The sequence below is a fragment of the Eupeodes corollae genome, chromosome 2 (assembly GCF_945859685.1).
Source record: "Eupeodes corollae chromosome 2, idEupCoro1.1, whole genome shotgun sequence".
In the NCBI taxonomy this organism is placed as follows: Eukaryota; Metazoa; Arthropoda; class Insecta; order Diptera; family Syrphidae; genus Eupeodes; species Eupeodes corollae.
This window is the reverse complement of record NC_079148.1, coordinates 22,662,716-22,683,940: the sequence shown is the minus strand read 5'-3', so window position 1 is coordinate 22,683,940 and position 21,225 is coordinate 22,662,716. Positions and strand designations below refer to the sequence as shown.

At 33.3% G+C, this 21,225-nt stretch overlaps 2 protein-coding genes across 2 annotated transcripts in view; one reads left to right on the top strand and one right to left on the bottom strand.

Annotated features, from left to right (window-relative positions):
* Positions 1-2,995, bottom strand: part of LOC129945553 (pleckstrin homology-like domain family B member 1) — a 126,414-nt gene extending 123,419 nt beyond the window's left edge. Inside the window, exon 1 of the mRNA XM_056055365.1 lies at positions 2,466-2,995. The gene's annotated coding sequence lies outside the window, so the exon portion shown is untranslated. The remainder of the gene's footprint in view (positions 1-2,465) is intronic.
* A 5,572-nt stretch (positions 2,996-8,567) lies between these two features.
* LOC129945556 (transmembrane protein 68) lies at positions 8,568-21,038 on the top strand. The gene is made up of 4 exons (XM_056055368.1): positions 8,568-8,900; positions 9,012-9,150; positions 19,628-20,294; positions 20,365-21,038. Exons 1-4 carry the CDS (start codon positions 8,855-8,857, stop codon positions 20,467-20,469), a joined length of 957 nt encoding a protein of 318 aa, XP_055911343.1. The 5' UTR covers positions 8,568-8,854; the 3' UTR covers positions 20,470-21,038.
* The last annotated feature ends 187 nt before the right edge of the window (positions 21,039-21,225 follow it).

The window sequence follows — 21,225 nt, the reverse complement described above, 5'->3', positions numbered from 1 at the left end:
AATAAATTAAGTAACACAACAACGCATAGAAAACCAGGGCCTAATTCTCAACCTGTGTAAAAGTAATGACATGGATGGAATGGACAGTTGTTTTTCTGAAACGAACGGATAATTTGAGAAAGCACTTTTTATGTCATGATTTACTTTCGGAGGATTTGTAAATTCTTCGCAAAAGACAATACCCGTGCTAAAAATTTAAGATAGCACAATCAGGGATTGAACCCAACAACGACAGTCCTACGCACTAACCATCACGCCACGGGTACTGCTTAGAATATTGAGAATAAATAGTATTAACGCCAGGAGTTTGAGAAAAGTTCTGATAGACCCATTCAGTAATCGCTGAATATCATCCCGACAAAGTTCAAGCCCTGTATAGACGCTTTGGGCACCGTGGATATATACAATGCCTAAGTATACCTAAAGAAACGTAAAACATGGCTTATTGGTATGAGGCTATTCTTTAAAATAAAAAAATAAAGCAGAATGTTATAAGTTAAGTATTTGCCGAGAACCTCGCTGATTTAAGAAAAAGAGAATGCCGATGAAATAGACATTCCAACAAAACATTAAGCGCACCAGAAAAGAAAACTAAAGTGGTTTGAGATCACCATAATAAGAATTTGCTCCCCAATCATCCGATTTCTATCCAATCGAAGACCTTTAGACGAATGTTACATAGTAAGTGCACCTACGCCGAACCTCGTAGTAATAATATTATTTTGACCACAATGCACACTGCATGAAAAAATATCCTATTGGGAAGATGGCGGGCCTTTTAGAGGTGAGAATGTGAAACCGTACCAAGGACTATGGGATCTATTAACACAAGTACAAATGATTTTCAATTTGTATACAAATTTTGGGAATCAAACTGCAGGGATGCTATATGCTTGTCTGCAAACTGGAAGGAGGAAGTGCTTACTTGCACCCCCACGTGGGGGTTCCCGGGGAGCAAGTTGGAGAAATCAGTGCAGCGCGATGACGAATGATACTGATTAATTCATGATTATTGAAAAAGGCACATCTTAGCACTGAGAAAATTCAAAACTTGTGAGCGAACACAAAATGCTCCGGTTTACTTCCTTCCTAAGATTAAATTTTACGAAAGATGGTAAACACAGGACTGTCGTCCTTCCCCTGGTGCCAGGGGTTGACTTACTGATAAAAATCATACAAACCCAATAAGTATCAGTAAATATACAAATCGAATGACTAAGACGTGTCATCGATATTTAAAAAAGCTGAAGTGGAATTAAAAATAATTTTGTATGTCTTGGGAGCTTAGATGGAGGAACTCACTCGAAGCATTTCGCCAAATAAGAGAGAGTAAATCTTTGCGTAAATCCTTTTGGTTAATTTCAAAAACTATGCGAATATACAATGTGTGGGGCAGCAAGTGTAAAAACTTGCAGTCAAATTAAGGCTCATAGACAGGTAAGGTATTGATGTTGTAAGCAATTATTCTCTGTATACAAATTTTGTCACTTTTCCCCGCAACTGCCATTTTTTAACAATTTCTTGTTTTTATTTTATGTAGAAATTAATTGTAATGTAAGGTTAACTTACATAGTTACATTTAAATACTGCTTAATTTATTAGACAGAATTTAAAAGCAATACAACCTAAGAATGCTGAATTAAACCTAAATCAACGTAAGTACCTACCTATAACAACGTTTTCTTATTAGTGAAATGATTAGTCCAAATGATGAAGCGTCTCAGTGTATCAATTGTTGATATACTTAAAAGCCGTAAAACAATTTTGAATCAACAAATTAAAAATAAAGCTTGATTCAAATACAATTGGTTAGTGCAGATTATATAGAACACTGCTATCACCGAAGGTTTACATAATATTTTAAATGTCCCAAAAGTTCCTCCTTGCTCCCAAATTCATTGAGAATCAGATACATTTCATATCCCATTTCAAAATTTGCCCGATCATTGTGAAAAAGAGAGTAGATACATAAACAAATGTACATAATATTTATTTAACAAATGGGATATTATTTTCTTATTGTCTGCCGGCCCATCGTCGTCGCCGTCGTCGTAGTCAAACAAAAGAACAAATCTAAAAATCTACATCAATCACAAAAACTTGTATACCATACCGAAGTGTTCTCCTTCATGTGAGCCATTATAAAGGTAAACTTACTTAACTAAGTAACTAACTAGATATCTATCATAACAAAATTTCTATTGATTGAGGTCATTGTTATTTTAATTGATATAACAACACAGTACAAGCTCAAAAAGGGAACAAATTAAAACCAACCCCATGTTAAGTAAAAACTGGTAGAGGTAGTAAAACCAGGTATCTACTTTTTAGATAGATATTTCATATGTAAAATCCAAGTGAGAGTAAAATTTAATAACGAAAACATGAACATTTGTTCAACTTAGACCATTTTGTAAGTCTTTTATTTTGTTTTATTTAACACACAAAAATAGTTGAGTACTTACCGCGATGTTAAAACTAGAAAATATAAATAAATTGTTGGAATTTCAACTCTGTTGTCTGATGAGGGAGTTGTTTGGTGTTTGGTGTTTCAGTTTCAAGTCGAGTCAAGTCAAGTCACACAAGCTGAAGCTCGCGTTCTTTGCTTTTTTAGTTTTATTTAATTTTTTTGTTTGTATTTCGCAAAACTTGTTTTCTTCACACAAAAATTAACCGTGAAACGCACTTGAAATGTTTCGCTTTCCCACTTTTTGCACGCAATCTTCTTGCTATGAGTTTTAGTTTAGTCTTCATTAACTTTGTAAGAAGTCGAAATAAATAAAATAAGCAAGACAAAGGGTTTTGCAAAACAATAATAAAACAAAATAATAAATCAACTGGATGAGATTAGTGTTCTTTTCTACATTATGATGAGTGTCAACAAAAATAAAAAGCAAAGAGGCGCACCCGATCTCCTTGTTCAGTGTCGTTCACAGTTCGCCGTTTTTTAAACACTACCGCACTGCACTGAAACTTTTTTAAAACAGCAGAAGACACTTTGCCGTGCGGTGCGTGCGAAAGACAGAGAGATGTACAGTGTTTGATGTAGTTTGTGAAAAAAAATTGTTGTGACAGCGCTGCTACCGTTAGCGGAGACTTTGAATGTCTCCACTACATTTCCAGTTTAGTTGTTTAGGTCTGTTCTTATTGTTGATTTAGTTATCTAGAAACTTTAATTTTTAAATAAGGTATGAATTATGAATTAGCAAAAACAATAGAAATGAAAATACCACTTTATATTTATTAGTACAGATTTTAAGTGAGAACATTTCAGTGGCATTTATTAAATTAAATTATTAAAGGAAATACTGTTTAGAGCCTATTCCACTACATAAAGTAAATAAGATACTTGGAAGCTAATTAGAAGATGAATTCAAATAAGTCTCAATAACTGGATAGGTCTAACTAGAAGAAGTAACTTATTGGTGAATATTATTGGGTAGCAAAGATAATTGACAACTTTTTTTATAATAATAATTTTGCTAATTAGTTTTTATTAAAAAACGGTCATCCGAAAAAAAAACTTTACTAGTTCATGGAAAAAAAAATATTGAAACTTTCCTATTAATTGTAATTCCCTACGTAGACTGAAACATTCCATAGACTGCTCTTTATTATCTAGGATAATGATTAATGACAATGGCAGTACCCGTCACATGATGGTTAGTGCGTTGGACTGTTATGCAAGAGGTCTTGGGTTCGATTACTGCCTATGAACGTGTACTGCCTCTTGTGAGGAATTGACAAATTCTCCAAGAGTAATTCTTGTCATGAAAAGTGCCTTCTCAAATTTGCCGTTCGGATGCGGCTTAAAACTGTAGGTCCATTCCATTCCTGACAACAGTACTCGCATACAGGAATGGTTGAGAGTTGTCAGTCCCTAGGCCCTAGTTCTCAAACGGACTGTTGCGCCATCCAATTTGTTTATTTATTTAATGATTAATGACAGATGCAATAAATCCGACAACGGACACAATGAACGATTTTGCAGTGTTTTCTTAGTTCTGACTTGTTGAAACCTTTACAATACAGGAAAATTGAAATAACATTCAAATAGTTAGTTAGTTATAAAATCCAAGCATACCAGTAATAAGAATGTTATCAGTCTTATTTAAAAACGCTGTATAGAGCCTACATAAATGTATGTTATCTGTATAATGTCTCTTAACGCAAAAATGCTATTTATAAAACTTATGCAACGTTGCATAGGCCCATAATAAGCCAAAAGCGTTTTGAGGTTGAATAGAGCCTACATAAGAAAATTATTTTTATTATTATTTTGTAAATGACATTTTAATTTCTCTGCATTATTGAAATTAAAAAGAGTCAAGTTTTACCGACTCCGAGAAGGCGGAAAGTTTATAAAAAAGGTTAAACCCAGCCTGAATTTGTGATGTTTCCCTCATCGTTGCGCTTAAATTGTTGAAAACTGAAAAGCATTGTACACAAATAAAGAAAAAACAAATGAGTTTCTAAATGAAATGTTAGAAGTTTTATTGATTTCATTCAAAGGTTTTTTTCGCTAATATTACTAACTTAATCGGACGAATCCCAATTTACGGTACGAGACCTTTTAGTTTAAGTTTCTATTTTTATTCGATTCAAGCACAACAAAAGCAAAATACAAATTTGTATATTTTATTTGTTATGACAAACAACTTATTTGATAGACAAATAAATGGAATAGATTGCTACATTTTGGTACTTTTTTTGACACAAGCATTGTATAACTAAAATTTAAAGCAGACTTTTTATGAATGGGAATTTTTGCAACGTTACATAGAGCCTACATAAATTCTTATGCACTGTATAACGAACGATTCATCTGTTTAGCGAATTCTATTAAATAAGACTGTTACAAATTGTACTTTTAGTACTCAGCATGATGCCAAAATCTTTTATAAAATCTGTCATGAGTCATAATCATAAAAGACAAACTTGTGTGCCTTTAATAATAAAATATTTAACTTAAAGTAAAATAAAAATGTGTATTTATATTTCAATTTGGGAGCGAAATTTATAAAATAACTTTAATGGAACTAAAATTAAAAAGAATTCCCGACGAGCATTTCATAAAGCTTCTCTGAAAATTAAATTTAATGTTTGAATATGGATAAATAAATGTTCTAGTTAAATGCATATGTCCTTAATATAGATTGTGACTAAAGTGAAAAACAGATTGACACAGAAACTTTGACAACCATTTCACACTTTTTAGAGCCACTGATTTTAAATGGCTTTAAATACTTTTAACACAACAAAATCAGCATTAACGTTGGACCTTATTCATAAATTCGATGTCGCTGTGCAAATGCTACCAACTTTTAATGCAAAATGTGTCAAGTTAATCAAAACACACAAATCCAGAGAAGAACATCTTAAAAGCTATTCTGTTTATTCTTTTTTATGCTGTCAAAAGCGATGTTGACGTTGTTATATATCTACCAACGCTTTCCTAAGCATGTAAATAAGCCGATGTTCACCGACTTTCATCCGATGAATTTATATGCATCTGAAAATTCACTTGCTTGTGCAAAAAACAAACAAGAGTGTTGGAAATGGAGAAATACGCATTGCGCATGTCAGGTTGAGCCTAAGCAAAGCAAAGCAGTATGTTGACGCAATAGACTTGTTATTCATTTTCATAGAGCAAACAAAAATTCATCCATTCTGTATAGAAAAAAAGCCAACGTAACCCGTCTTCTATGGACTTATTGGATATTTTTATTTATTCTCGGCGGATGAAGTTTAAGAAGTAGGGGTAGGCCACTTAAGGAAAATTGCGTAGTGGAATAATTTTTGAATTGGAAGTGATTTGTGAAATGTGGTTGCATTTTGTTTAAATTTTAGTAACTCAAAAGTCACAATTGCTCTAATAGTAATATATTGCTGTTTGACCGATTTTCTGTTAGATGAAAATAATGATTTTGAGAAACTTAATTTCTTAAAGAAAAAAAAAGTGGTAGAAATAGAACACTCTACTTTCCTTTGAGCTTATCTATTAAATTAGAAAGCAAATGTTTTTTTTTTTTTCTCATAATTATCTCCGAAGTTTTTTCGAAAACTGGTGTTCTTTTAAATTTGATTCAAAATAAATAAACGGATGTTGAAATCCCAAAAACAGAAATAGAATGTTTTGAGTCTTAGCTTGGATTGGCTCTCATTTCATAGAAAAATTTGAATCAATTTTCGAAAGTAAAACGGTTGCGGAGAACCGCCAAAGAAAAGGATATTACTTGAAACGCGCTATAAACGCTTTTTTGTATAGAAATTAAAGTTAATATTATACGTCAACTTAATACAAGATATAAATCCTTATCTAATTTAGTATTTTATTATTTTTTTGTAGCAACAATGCCGTATAAAAAATATCTTCTTTAATAAATATTTTTCCTGGAATATTTGTTTTTGCTGCTTTAAAAAATGAAATTAAAGTTTTACATACAACTCCATCCCCTTGAAGTTTAAGCACTCCATAAACACTTAAAGAATGACATGTTACGTGACACATTTCCTTAAATTTTTAATTTGAATAGATTGTTTTTAACACTTCATATTAGTGTTACTTCTGTTGGGAGATCTTTTTCAGCAAGTACATTTCTCATATTTTTCTAGTCCCCCATTTTTTCCGACTTACATTTATAAATAAATCACGTCTCGCCACTGCTACCTTGAAGGTTTTTGCTTCTTTGATGTTGTTGTGTCAATCTAATTCTTCTTTAGCTTTTTGAATATGGTCTGTTTGGTAATAGATTTCGTTTTTGTAGTTTATAAGAGAATTTATTAAAAGATCGAATTTCTGCGAAAACCAATTACAAACGATGTGTTTCCGTAGAGAATATATTTAGCCCTATCAGGAGTTTCACCCGAAATATTTTTTTCCCCGAATTTTAAAAAGCTATCAAGAGTTTTCGCCCGTATAAAATATCACTTCCAATTTAAAGCTGACAGTTCGAAAAATAGGTTTGTTCAAAAAACTGAGCTCTCGATGAATTTCCCATCTCTGTTATGGAAACAATTTTCAACCTAAGTTTTTTCTTGAATATAAAAAAAGTATAAAACGAATGAAGTGTTGCAGTTTCCTCTTAAAATTTTGGCCTCTGAGAGTCATAATACAATTTTGAATCCCTCTCTGATCGATTTCTTCAAAAAAACTTTCTGAGTAAGCGGACATACAAGTTTCTCCGTTCTTAAGTAGGTTGCCTTTTCGTATTCAGAAAATGAACAAACCTACCATCTGAATGTTTGCTTTGACAGTTGTTGTTGACAAGGATTAAATCAATCAACGAATGAAATAAATGAATATTAGTTTATTAGTTACTAGTGAAAAAAGTGTGAAATCTTTAAATATAAATGCAAAGCATAGCCATGCATATCCTATTGCTTGAGAAAGATGAAGAAGAGGCAACACTGCGTCGAACTGTTCGGAGGCAGTTAAAAGATCACTCCAATCCGTTGGAATTACCTGAACCATTGCAATGCATTGTAAGAATGGAATTACTTTTTTAGCTTAATTTAATCACTAATTACAAATAATCTCAGATTTCAATAGGTCTATAGAGTAAATAAGGCAGCTTTTAAATATGTACTTGCTAGAGGTCTTAATTAACGCATTGCCCTTTGAACTTTTGTTCTTTTCTTTGGAATACCACCCATCGTTAAACTTGCCGCTTCTTTGGTTTTTTTTTAAGAGGGTGGATACCAAAATGGTTTATTCCTGGTTTACTCCTTAAGCCTAGTACATACTTCCTCGTGAAGTGAACGTTCGCCAGTGGAGAAAGTGAACTTTTGACATTGCTCACTGGTACACACTTGTGAGTACACGTTGTGAACATGAACAAACCAAATGTCAAAGCTTCACCAACAGTTCCCGTACATTTTGCACGTGAATTGCCCGTGAACGAAAACTCTGCACTTTGTTCTCCACTCAGCTTCACAAGCAAGTTCACGAGTGAACCAAAAACTGAAATTTGTATGGGTTCACGAGATGGTTCACAAGTATGTACTAGGCTTTAAAATAAAACAAAAATTAATAAATTTTTGCTAATAATTTCTTCGCCACCAAAATTTATATGAACATTTTAGCTGTCATGTGATATTTCGCTCGAATTGAATGCTCCTGATAAGGGGAATTTTTCGAATCATTTTTTTTTTTCGGGTGAAACTCAAAACAAGGGAAAAGAAAAAGGGATTTTTTTTCGGGTGGAATGACATTCGGGAGAAATTCCTGATAGGGCTGATTATGAATCAAATTAGAAAATTTAAAGTAGGATAACCAATTTGGTAAAGGTTCAAAGGTTCTTAAACACAGATATTATTAATAACGGAAACGTTAAACGTCATAATAGTGATAGTGGTGCTCATAACTTGAAAAAGCTTAAAACAAATTAATAAATAAGTTCAAGACATATTTTAAAATATTCTGTTGAAATATTGCCCCAGAACTTATTGAAAAACTCTACACTAAATGTTTCTCGCTTTCGCTACTCGTTACTTTATAACTTCACTGGACTAGTTCATTCAACAGCTGTCGCAAGTACACCTGTCGTTTTTTGCATGATGACAGCAAAATATTTGTTCCGTCTCTGCCTCAGCCGACGAAGAGAAAAATTAACTTTCGCAAAAGTCGAAGTTTTCGTTATTTTCCATTAAATTAAGCAAAAATCCTCAATAAACAAATCATACAAAAACTAATCTATGACATGAAGCCATGAAATGGTTAAAACTAAACAACGCATTAAAGTGAAATTCAAAATAATTCTTATATCAAAATCAAGTGAATAATTTTAACAGAAAGTTAAAACCAAGAAATAAACTTTCTTAGAACGAGAAGTAATTAAACTGGAACACCACCATGGATCTCTTTCACAACCTTACAGCTAGTATACAAATTTATCTTTGTAAGTTATAAAAATAATTCATATTTTTATCATTGTTTTTTTGTCTTCTTTAAAAGCTTATTCATTGTCCATTTAACTTTCATCTTCCAAAAACAAAAAAAATAAATATAGCTTCCTACATTGACCTGGACTACTCGCTATGGTTGTACAGACTCTTGCTGCCGCTGATTATAACATTCCTTTTGCCATTCGTATTTGTAGCGCTTATTTACATATCGTTTATTGTTTTATTTGTTTACAAAATGCACAGGTGAGTGACGTGTGAAAGTACAAATTGGTAAAGTTGTTTTTAATCGGTTATCGTATGATCTAGCATCTAGGGAGATGAAAATTATTTAATTACAAACCTTATATCTGAGTTGAGTTGAGGCATTTAAATTTAGAAAGTTTAAATATGCGAATAATATAAAACACTAAATAGGTTTGACAAAAAGAACTTAAGTTAATATTTTGCACTAAATTGATGTAGGCACATAGGTTTTATCTTTTATACGTCAGAAGCGAACATATAGAACATTCAGCTAGGTTTTGGATTTTACTTTCACTCGAAATGAAATTGAAATCAACAAAATTGACAAAAACATCTCCAACCGATAGAATTATCATCGTTTCAGAGTTTTGATATCAATATTGACTTGACTTGAATGATTTAGAGAAGTTCTTAAATGTCAATCAATTACTTAAGATTTGACTCATTAAGGTAGTTTTTTTAACGAGCTAAAGTTCATCATCCAAATCAATTTTAAAAGTTATTTTATCAGCTAATTGGAAACTTTATTATTATTTCTTAGACCTCACAGATTTCTACAGTGCCGCACTAAATTATTGGCACGACATGATTTTAAACTTAGAAACGACTCTTAAGACTTAACAAACAGGAGGTTTTGTTTCCTTAGGTGGTTGTAGTTATTTACTAACAAATACATTTCATTTTGTAAACTACTATTTTGATATATCAAAAAAATGTACACAAAGCTACTTATTTTAGCAGACAAAATTATTAGGTGATTGATAAGATCGATCAATAAATTTTATTTTCTTAAAAAAGTGGTTATAAAAACAAGATTATGCTGGTGTTTAAAATAAGTTAGGACAATAACTTGTTAAAGTTGTCTGTCAGGTTAAAGTTTTTCTATTTATATTTTTGCTTAGCTTGAATTTACTTTAAATATTATATTCATTTACAATTAAGTTGCGATTATTAAGAGCATATTTTAGGAATTTGTATAGATTTAAATAATAATGGTTTTGAAAATGAACGAGCACAATCACTTGGCAAAACGAAGAAAACAAAGGAATTTTGGAAACTTGCAAAAAATATGGATGGTACTCAACATATAATTGGCACAGGTGTATCCGCCGCTGATCTTTCCTCTCATTTCTCGAACCTTCTTCAAACAAACTCTAACTTAGTCTTTACTTATGCTGAACCTCTCATCACCGATGATATATTAGACACCGATATATCTTTGTTTGAAATAGAAGCAGAAAATAATAAAGCACCAGGTGAAGATGGTGTACCGTACGAATTTTTTTAAGAATTCATCGCAAAGTTTTAAGCTGCAACTTGTTGTGCTTTTTAACAAAATTCTTACGAAAGCGGAAGTTCCTTCCTCGTACAAAAAATTGGTTATCTTCCCAATACATAAAAAAGATTCCTCAAATGACGTCTCAAACAACAGAGGTTTATTTGCGGAGTTCTTGTCGACCGTTTGGAAAAGTGGCTGGATTTAGGAAAAATTACTCCACTGTTGACCAAATCTTTACTCTGTAATCGATAGTCAAAACATTTGAGGCAAGAAATAAAAAGGTTTACTAGATGTTTGTTGACGTCAAAGCAGCGTTTGATTTGGTAAATCGCAATGCTTTAATATACAAACTTTCGGTAGGTGTTTCAACCAGATTTGTACAAGTCATCAAGAATATGTATACAAACACAGAAACTAACGTCTGGGATGGAGCGCATTATTCTGAATAGTTTAGTACTGATTCTGGTGTCAAACAAGGATGTCCGCTTAGTGCACTTTTGTTTTTACTATTTATTAATGGCATAGTTAATGACTTACCTGGAGGAATTAGAATGGCCGGAATCCGGATAAATGCTTAACTTTATGCTGACGACATAGTCATACTATCGGAATCGAAAGAAAAATCTTCAATTGATGATAAACCGACTGTCTGCATACTGCGATAAATGGGGATTAGAAATCTATACAGAAAAATCAAAAATAATGATCTTTTCGCGATCCAATCGGACTGAAGCTGGAAGTAATTGGAAGTACAAGGGAAGAAGTTTGGAAGTGACAAACGAATATAGATATCTTGGAGTGAACCTCAACCCACGATTGAATTTTAGTAAGCACCTTGTCATCAAAGCCAAAACATCTTCTCGAACAACCTTGTATGTTTGTCTACCAAATACCAAATTTTTAATTCAGTTGGGAAGTCCAGTTCCAGCATGAGAAGCGTGCGGTCGAAGATGTTGAGAGGTTTAAAAGCAGGAATGAAGTTCGAAAGTTTTATGAACAGGTGAAACGAAATTCACAGGTACATAAACCCAGAACCGAATGCTGCAAAGACGAAATTGGAAACATCATAGTGGAACCGCAGTCAATGCTGACGATATGGTAGGACCACTTCTGTCAGGCAGGATGATCCATTCAACATAGACGACGAAAGCCAACAATCCCGTCCTCCTGACTTAGACGAATTAAATATTGCCATATCCAAGCTGAAGTCTAATAAAGCCGCTGGAGCGGATGGCTTGAATGCCGAGGTCTTTAAAGCAGCTGGAGATAATATGGTTAGGAACTTGCACCAAATTATCTATAAGATATGGTCGGAAGAAAGCATGCCCGATGAATGGAACCTCAGTATTGTTTGCCCGATCCTGAAAAAAGGAGACCCTCTCAACTGCACCTACTATCGGAAGAACTCAGCCTGATGTCAATGGGGCTTTTGTGAGTATTGAGGCAGAGGCGAAAAAAATGGGTTTAACGGTTAATGAGGGTAGAACAAAGTACATGCTGTCGTCAAGAAAGGACCTACAACACCGACGTCTTGGTCGAAACGTAACCATTGACAGACGTAACTTTGAGGTAGTCAAGGACTTCGTCTACCTAGGCTCCGCTGTAAAAGCAGAAAACAACACCAACGCTGAGATCAAACGCAGAATAACTCTTGCTAACCGCTGTTTCTTTGGACTAAGAAAGCGATTGAGTGGTAAAGTCCTCTCTCGAGGGACCAAAGTGCTGCTATATAAGACCCTTATCATTCCCGTCCTGCTATACGGTGCAGAAGCATGGACCAGGACAAAAGCGGATGAAAGCACCTTGGGTCGCTTCGAGAGAAAAGTTCTTCGTGTGATCTACGGTCCCGTATGCATCGAAGGGGAGTCGAGGAGAAGATGGAACGACGAGCTGTACGGGCTGTACAGCGACGTAGACTTAGCCAGAAGAGTAAAAGTCCAACGACTAAGATGGCTGGGTCACGTAGAGCGCATGGAAACCAATGCTCCGGCCCGGAAAGTCTTCAAATCCACACCCACAGGACAGCACAGTAGAAAAAGATAGCGGATCAGGTGGCGCGCACAAGTGGAAGGTGACCTCACCCAACTTAGAGCGCGAAAGTGGAGGCATCTAGCTAGGGACCGAGCTAGATGGAGAAGTTTGTTTGGTGAGGCCCTAGTTCACACAGGACTGTAGCGCCACCTTAAGTAAGTAAGTGTGAAGTACAAATCAAATCAAATGGGGTGGCGCAACAGTCCGTTGTGAACCAGGGCCTAGTGACTTACAACTCTCAACCATTCCTGTGTGCGAGTACTGTTGTCAGGAATGGAAGGGACCTACAATTTAAGGCCGAATCCGAACGGCTAGTTTGAGAAAGCACTTTTTCATGACAAGAATTACTCTTGAAGGATTTGTCAATTCCTCGCAAGAGGCAGTACCCGTGAAATTTTTTTTTTTTTTTAATTAAGGTGGCACAGGCAGGGATTGAACCCAAGACCTCTTGCATGACAGTCCAACGCACTAACCATCATGCTACGGGTACTTACAGTGTGAAGTACACTTTATATTATAATGCTCAAGTTTGAGAAATGGAAGAGTATGAGGAAATTGAGAAATTTCAGAGGAGTTTGATCAAAAAAATCTTCAACCTACCAATCAACACGCCGATCTACTTAGAAACTGGCTTACCAAAGTTATTTAGAAGCACTTTGAAACTACAAGCGGATTATATTATTAAAGTCTTAAGTTTTTCAGATGAGCGACTGAGCAAAATGATGCTGCTTTACGATATAAGGAACAAAGACTGGTGGTATGACAAATGACAACGAATTGCCACTTCATTTGGTGAAGATAAGCAAATTAATACAAGTAACATTCTTGATGTTAAGGAAAAAATGTAGAAAATTATCCAGCTTAACGAAGGCTCGGTTCAGAATCAATTTATAAAAACAACTTTAGAATTAGAAAGTCGAATATTATATAAAAAATAAAATAAATTAGGTGGCGCAACAGTCCATGAAGAACCAGGGCCTAGTGACTTACAACTCTCAACCATTCCTGTGTGCGAGTAATGTTGTCAGAGATGGAAGGGACCTACAGTTTAATTTGAGAAAGCACTTTTCATGACAAGAATTACTCTTGTCAATTCCTCGCAAGAGGCAGTACCCGCGAAAATTATTTTTTTTAAATTAAGGTGGCACAGGCAGTGATTGAACCCAAGGACCAAGACCCCTTGCATGACAGTCCAACGCACTAACCATCACGCTATGGGCACTACGAATATTATATAGTCAGTTAGTATTGAATGTAAGTAACAATAACTATTTCAATGAATCTTTAAGCTACAAAGATTGTAAGTTGGTTGGAATTAATTTTCAAAGCTAGATGCGAAGTCTTATGTCTCAACAGTAGACCATACGATGGGAGTTTCAACCACTTCTGTACACTCTGCAATAATAAATCCAATGAAGACTGCTTCCATTTTATAAGCGTATGTCCAATTTTCAGATACAAGAGATTCTCATATTTTAAAAAATTCTCTCTCACTCTACAAGAGATAATTCTAATATTGAATGGACCAGATTCAAAAAATCTTGTCAACTATCTGAAGGAAATTTGCAGATTTAGAAAACTGGTTATGTTATGAGTGAACATGATTAAACTAGTAGATGTATATATGTATGTAAAAATCAATATATAATTATATTACGAAAGAAAACCTAAAAAATGTCCGAAACGCTAAGTCTCACGATCGTTCACATTTGAACACTGGATCTAACCCAAACTCCACATGTGATTCCAAATCCATCTCAATCTGGGAACTTAATCCAAATGAATTTATGGTGGAGTTTATGGAAGAATGGTAAAATACTAAAGGCATTAGAGAATTGGTACGTTTTATGCCTAATAGACAAACACCCAATGTCATAAAACTGAAGGTTTTTATTCTAGTAGCTTATAATTTAAAGTTCAAAACCAATATGTAAATAATTTTGTGCAAACAAAATTAGTTTAAACATTTCCTGATAAAGTTAATGGAATTTTGTATTAAATAAATGCAACTACCATTAAAAATAGTAAACACCATAAAGTTTTTGCAAAGGTTTACAAAATATAATTTTTGTTTTAAAAAAACGTTGTGCACCAATAATTAAGTGCGGCACTGTATATTCTTGGCGTTGGACCTCTGAGTGCTTTGCTGTTTGCGTTGTTCATTAACGATATTAGCAAATATCTTCCTGGTAGGATTCGGATAGCTGGCACTACAATCAATGTTCTACCGTATGTAGATGATCTAGCGATCCTTTCAGAGTCAACAGAAAATTTGCATCTTATGATAAATAAGTTGTCAACATACTGCAACACATTGGGACTTGCAATAAATATTGAAAAATCCAAACTCGTGGTATTCACAAGATCTTCTCACAGTTTGGTTAGAGAAGGTTGGTTCTTCAATGGCCATCGTCTTGAAATCACTAAAGATTACAATTATTTAGGAGTGAAATTGAAAAAAACGATGGATTTTAAAAATCATCATCTTCGCAAAGCTTGCTGAATACAACGTGAAAGAATATTTTCTCAAACCAAAATGTATTGTGTCAGCTAAATACAAAATATTCGAATGTGTTGTTAAAACATCTCTTTGTTACCCGGAATTTGAAGAAGTAGAAAAGCTTCAAAGAAATTTCATAAAAAAAAACCTTTAATTCTCCCAAATGGAACACCTAACTACGCAATTTATTAAGAAACTGGGGTTGCAAAACTGTTTACCAACACCCTTAAGATGCAGCCCGACTCGTTTAATAGAAAAAATGCTCCTTTATGAAATGCGGAATTAGGACTGGTGGGTTGCAAAATGGCAAAATATTAGCGATAGCTATGGAGAAGTTATCCATGATTTGAGTAACCAGGCTCAGCTAAAGGAGCAGCTTTACAAGATAATTCAAAAACACGAAGACTGTTCGAGAAAAATTAGTAGCAGAGGCTAAACAGTCTGAGAGCAGAAAAATTTACACACAACTAAATCATAACCTTTTAAACAATAATTATTTTGAAAACACGTTCAGCTATAAAGAAATATTGATAATATTCAAATCCAGATGTGTGCTCCTTACCCTAAATGGCAATCCATACAACGGAAATGTCCAGCAATTCTGTACCCAATGCAACAGGAAAGCAAAAAAAGACTGCTTCCATTTTTTAAGAACTTGCCCTGTGTTAAGACACCAAAGACTAAGATTTTTCCAGAAAAACAGTTTTACAATGCAAAAAACAATAGAATTATTAAATGGTGTAAATTGGAAATTATTGTACTGTTTTTTAAATTCAATTTATAAGTATAGAAATCTTTCAATGACTGAATTTATTAAAATCAAATCATTTAAATTTTATCACTTTACATATTTTGCCAACTGAGCTGACGGCTATGCCAAAGCTTTATAAAATTCGTTATGTTTATTCAAACTATATTAGAATATTTATAAGTAAATGAATTACTTACTTACTTCTTAGAGTTGCAATTAGACCAAAAATCAATCGAAATAGTGTGCCATTAAAACGACAGTATTGGTCACTTTCCAAGAAGTTTATAGACCTCAAGATAAATGTTCTTTTGTACCGATTACTAATAATAGCCAATAACTTCATGATAGGCGAATAATTCGCTTGACAGTATGAAAATTCATTATTTTTCACTTCGATTTAGTGAATTAAAAAATGCGTTTTTATAGTGTTTACCAAAAATTAATCTAAAACGGAATTTCATCCTCCACAAAAATCATAAACCATCCAAGACTTTTAAAATATCCAATATGGACAGCAAAACTATAAACAATATAAGCTATTACCAGCCTCTACAGACATTGTGCCCAGATGAGTGCATGGATAGTGTAGATAGTAAACCTGGTGAAATTGTGACGACAAAAGTGTCCATTCCCCCAATCATCGCCTTAAAAACTAAGAGTGATATTCTCCGAGGCTTAATTGAAAGCCTTAAAATTATTGACTTTGTTATTAAAAACATTTCCTTGAGTCAAAAAGTCATGTGCTCAAGCATGGCATCCTACGAACTTATTGAAAAAAGCTTTAAAAGCAGAATCATGTGAGTTTTATTGCTACGAAAGGAAATCATCTAGACCTTTCAAAGTTGTACTACCCGGCTTAGATCTCCATGATAATACAAAATTAAAGAACGAACTATGTAATCTAGGTATAAAATGTTTTGTAGTTAAGCCTATAACAATTAAAACCAATCGCAGCATTTGCATTATAAATATATTGTATTGATCGAACGTGGTTCAATCAAAATGAACGAACTTCGAATAAAAATTCTCTATTCTCTTTTGATGAAATTTGTAACCTTCTCACAGATGTTATGTTTAAGTTTCGCTCTTGTCGAACAAGTGAAGAGCAATTTGCTACTATTACCACTCTTGCAGTGAAATATGTTTATGCAATATGACGAACATAAACCCAAAAATTATTTCTTGGAATGCTTTAAGCATTCAAAATAAAAAAAAATGAACTTTTTAATTTTATGCAATATAATAAATTTGACATTGCTCTATCGAATTGAACAATTCGGATTTAGAGCAGGTCGCTCAACCTCCCACCAAGTCCTTAGAATTAAAAAATATGTCCAAAACAATCTTGTTTTAAAAAATTCGACCGGTTTAGTTTTGCTAGACATAGAAAAACCATTTGACACTGTTTGGCGCGATGGACTCATCTTTAAGCTAATTTTGTTGAACTTTCCACGATATCTTATCGAAATTATTAGGAATTAATTGTTAGTACTGGACTTGTGAAATCTTCTTTATTTGATATTTCATTGGCGTTCCTCAAGGATCTGTTTTGTTTAACGTTTTTTTATCCGATCTTCCTAGGCTTGAAAATACTGAAATTAGTCTTGATAAAAAACTCACTTTTCAAGTTCACATATCAAACTCAATCCATAAAACGGATTTATTAATTAAAATTCTGTATCCGTTTATCAATATGTCAAATACTAGTTTTTAAGTTTAATATTTTTATAATATAATTATTCTTGTAGTGTTTTCCCTTAAATAAATTTATTTATCATTTTTTCTTTTCTTAAAATTTTGTTATAAATTTGTTTTTCTAAATCTTTTAAACTGTTTGTCAAATTTAAAATAATGTGCTACAAATAAGACGAAACTGAACTGAAACTGAGAAAGAAAGCTTAGTTCAAGATTATCATCAGATTGATATGACCATAGGCTTAGATAGTCTATTAGAAAAACTATTCTCCCTTTTACCACTTCTACTTTGTTAATTCAGATTTTTTTCAACAATCATAAAGTTTACGAAATAAAACAAACTTTCTATCGACCATTTACTTTATAGGGCTTAAACATTTCATCTTTGTTGATTGACATAGTTCTTAGTTTTCGGTCTTTAATTTAATTAATCATTGTTTATGAAATTTATAGTACCGTACTATTGGTATACGCTACCGGTCAAAAGTTTGAGACCACCTTCAAAGGGTTGCTTTATTTGTACCTGGCTTTGGTTTATGAATGAATTTAGGATTTTTTTACCTGCATTGTTAACTTAGACCATTTATAAAATTTGCAAGTGAAAAAACCCCAGATATTAATCCTTTTCTGTAAATTATGAGGAATTTTGTGAAAAAAGTTAAGAACAACCCAGTATTTGGTTTTTGGCATCTATTTGGATTTCCCATAGTTTTTATTTTTTATGACTTTTAACATTCAATTTGGAATTTTTTACGACTGGGATAATATTAAAGGGTAAAAAAATGTAAAATTTGAATACCTACATATTCAGGATTATGTATATAATGCTCGGTTTGATCCAATTTAAATTTATTTGAGAATGTGATCTTCTCCAGTAAACAAAGTGCGCATTATGGGCAAAGTTAAGGAATTAACTACTGAAACTCGAGCGATTATGACCCTTATTGAAGAAGGCTTTTCGCAAAGAGAAATCGCCACAAAACTGAAGATATCCAAAGAAGCAGTTCACAGGACCATACAGCATTACTCTAGTACCGGCGGTTTTAAGGATAAACCGAGGTAAGAACGACCTAGAGTTACGACGAAAACCGAAGATCTGCATATAATCACCATAAGCAAGCGTTCTAGGAAGAAAACAGCACCAGAAATACGTGCGAGATACCCCAAAATAAGATCAAAAGGTTGGAATGGGCAAAGCTGAACAGAAGATGCTACCAGACTGTTTGGTCCCAACTGTAAAGCATGGATGCGGTTCAGTAATAGTGTGGGGATGTTTTTCCTTCGATGGAGTAAGAGATCTAACACGAGTGATCGGAAGAATGGATAAAGAAGTCTATAAAACAATATTGGAAGACCAGTATCTAGACTCCGATTAATCGGTGAAGGTTTTGTATTCCAGCAAGACAATGACCCGAAACACACTTCAAAACTTTGCCGGGGATACCTGAAACAAAAAGAAGATGAGGAAATTCTAAAATGAATGGTATGGCCACCGCAGTCTCCAGATATTAACCCCATTGAGCTCTTATGGGAAGAGCCTGACAGAAATGTCCGGAATCACCACATAACATCGGAATCTGCTCTTTGGGAAACCCTACAAAATTGCTGGAATAATATTCCAAAAGAAAAAATACAAAACCTTGTAAGAAGATTGCCCAGAATTGTAAAAAAAATTATTGAATTTAAAGGAGGATTTTTTGATAAAAACTTAGTACGAAACTAGTTTATATTCTTCTATCATTTACAACTAGACATGATCTTCATTTTTTTCACGTATTAACTTTCTTCCTAAAACTTCAGTTTAGGGGTTAAAGCTCGATATTTCTCAAATTTCAGAGGTGGTCTCAAACTTTTGACCGGTAGTGTAGGTCTCGTTTCTAGGCAGAAAGGAGAATGGGCAAACATATATGGAACCTGGCCAACCGTCCCATGTATATATATGTTTGTCCATTCTCCTTTGAAGTTTTAGTACAAAAAAAAATACAAAGTTAATTTGACTCCTTGGTTAGAATGAATAGTGAATACTAATTGTATTTTATTTTTCCACTCTGTTAGCCTGACTAAAAAAAATAAACTAGGCAATTCTTTAATTTAAATTAGAAAAAACCTTTTCAAAACTCCATTCGTACGACCGAGTCAAACAACAAACACCAACATTTAACTTTTTCAATAATAAACTCTTATTGGCAGTAATATTTTTCTATTTTCAAAAAAATAATAGGCAAGTGATCATGCGCCACGTCACTACAGATCGTAATTTTTGGACTTTTGGGCGCAAACTTGTAGCTGCTATATGGGATGCCCATGCTCGCATTTATCACGGATACGAAGTTATAGGAATGGAAAATCTTCCAGCCGAAGGACCTGCCTTGATTGTCTACTACCACGGTGCTATTCCAATTGACATGTACTATTTTAATTCACGTGTAATGTTGCAAAATGATCGATTGATTTACACAGTCGGTGATCGCTTCCTCTTTAAATTACCCGGTTGGGGTCTATTGGCAGATGCTTTTCACATATCACCCGGAACCGTTCAATCATGTAGTAATATTCTGAAAGAAGGTAATTTGTTGGCAATTTCACCTGGTGGTGTGTATGAGGCACAATTCGGTGATCATTATTACGAATTGCTATGGCGAAATCGCACTGGATTTGCGAAAGTTGCTTTGGATGCTAAAGTGCCAATAATTCCATTTTTTACACAAAACCTTCGTGAAGGTTTCAGACAGGTGGGCATATTTCGAAGGCAATTTTTATGGCTATATAATGCTATTCGAATACCCGTATGTCCAATCTATGGTGGATTTCCGGTTAAATTTCGATCTTATCTTGGCAAGCCTATTCCATATGATCCTAATGTAACAGCTGAAGAACTTCAATTAAAGGTATGTTAAAGAAACGATTTTTATTTTTAAAATTCTATTACTAATTATGTTTGTTATTTCACTCCAAAAGGTAGCCCTTGAGTTATCAGAACTGATAAGCAAACACCAGAGAATACCTGGGAGTATACTGCACGGGCTGCTCGATCGTTTTCGGTTTCGGAAAAAACAAGAATAGATAAGATTTGATAAAATAATTATTTCCACAAATACTCATGAAACAGTAAAAAAACAAATAAAATTGGAATTGGATTAAAAATTATAACTATACATATTTATAAGAGAAACAAGTGAACCTGAATGCGATTGATCAAAGTACTTAAAACAAAAGTCCAAATTTTCATATTTATAAAAATGTATGTGCGCTAAAAAAAATCGAATTAAAGTACTAGGATAAATAATTTTAATCTTTATCATTATTCCTCTCTCTCTATCTACTTTTCAATGTTTTTTAATGGCTTTGATTTTTATTAATTTTATGAAGTAATCTGACCAATATTATGTAGATAAATATATAAAATTTCTTCCTTCATAATGTAATATTAATATTATTGTCTTTTAAAGTATTTTTTTTTTGTATTTATAAGCAACAAAGTGTCTATAGTTATATAGAAATAACTTAATTTAATAAATTGTGAGAAAGGAAATGTATAATTATATGTTATTAAAGGGCATATACTTGTGAAAAGGGGGAAAAAGAAAAAACGTAATAAACACAGTATATAAATATATGGATGTGTAAAAATAGTTGTTTCTTTTTTAATTTTGATTTTACTTCGTGGGTCCTTAAACAAAAAGTTTTATCTTGGCCCAGCCTTCTTTACAAATGAGATTAACGTCAGTCTAAAACATCGGTAAACGTCATAAAATCATAGAAAAAGTACAAAACATGAGTGCAAGAATATCTAAAGTCTAAAAATTTTGCAAAAATCTT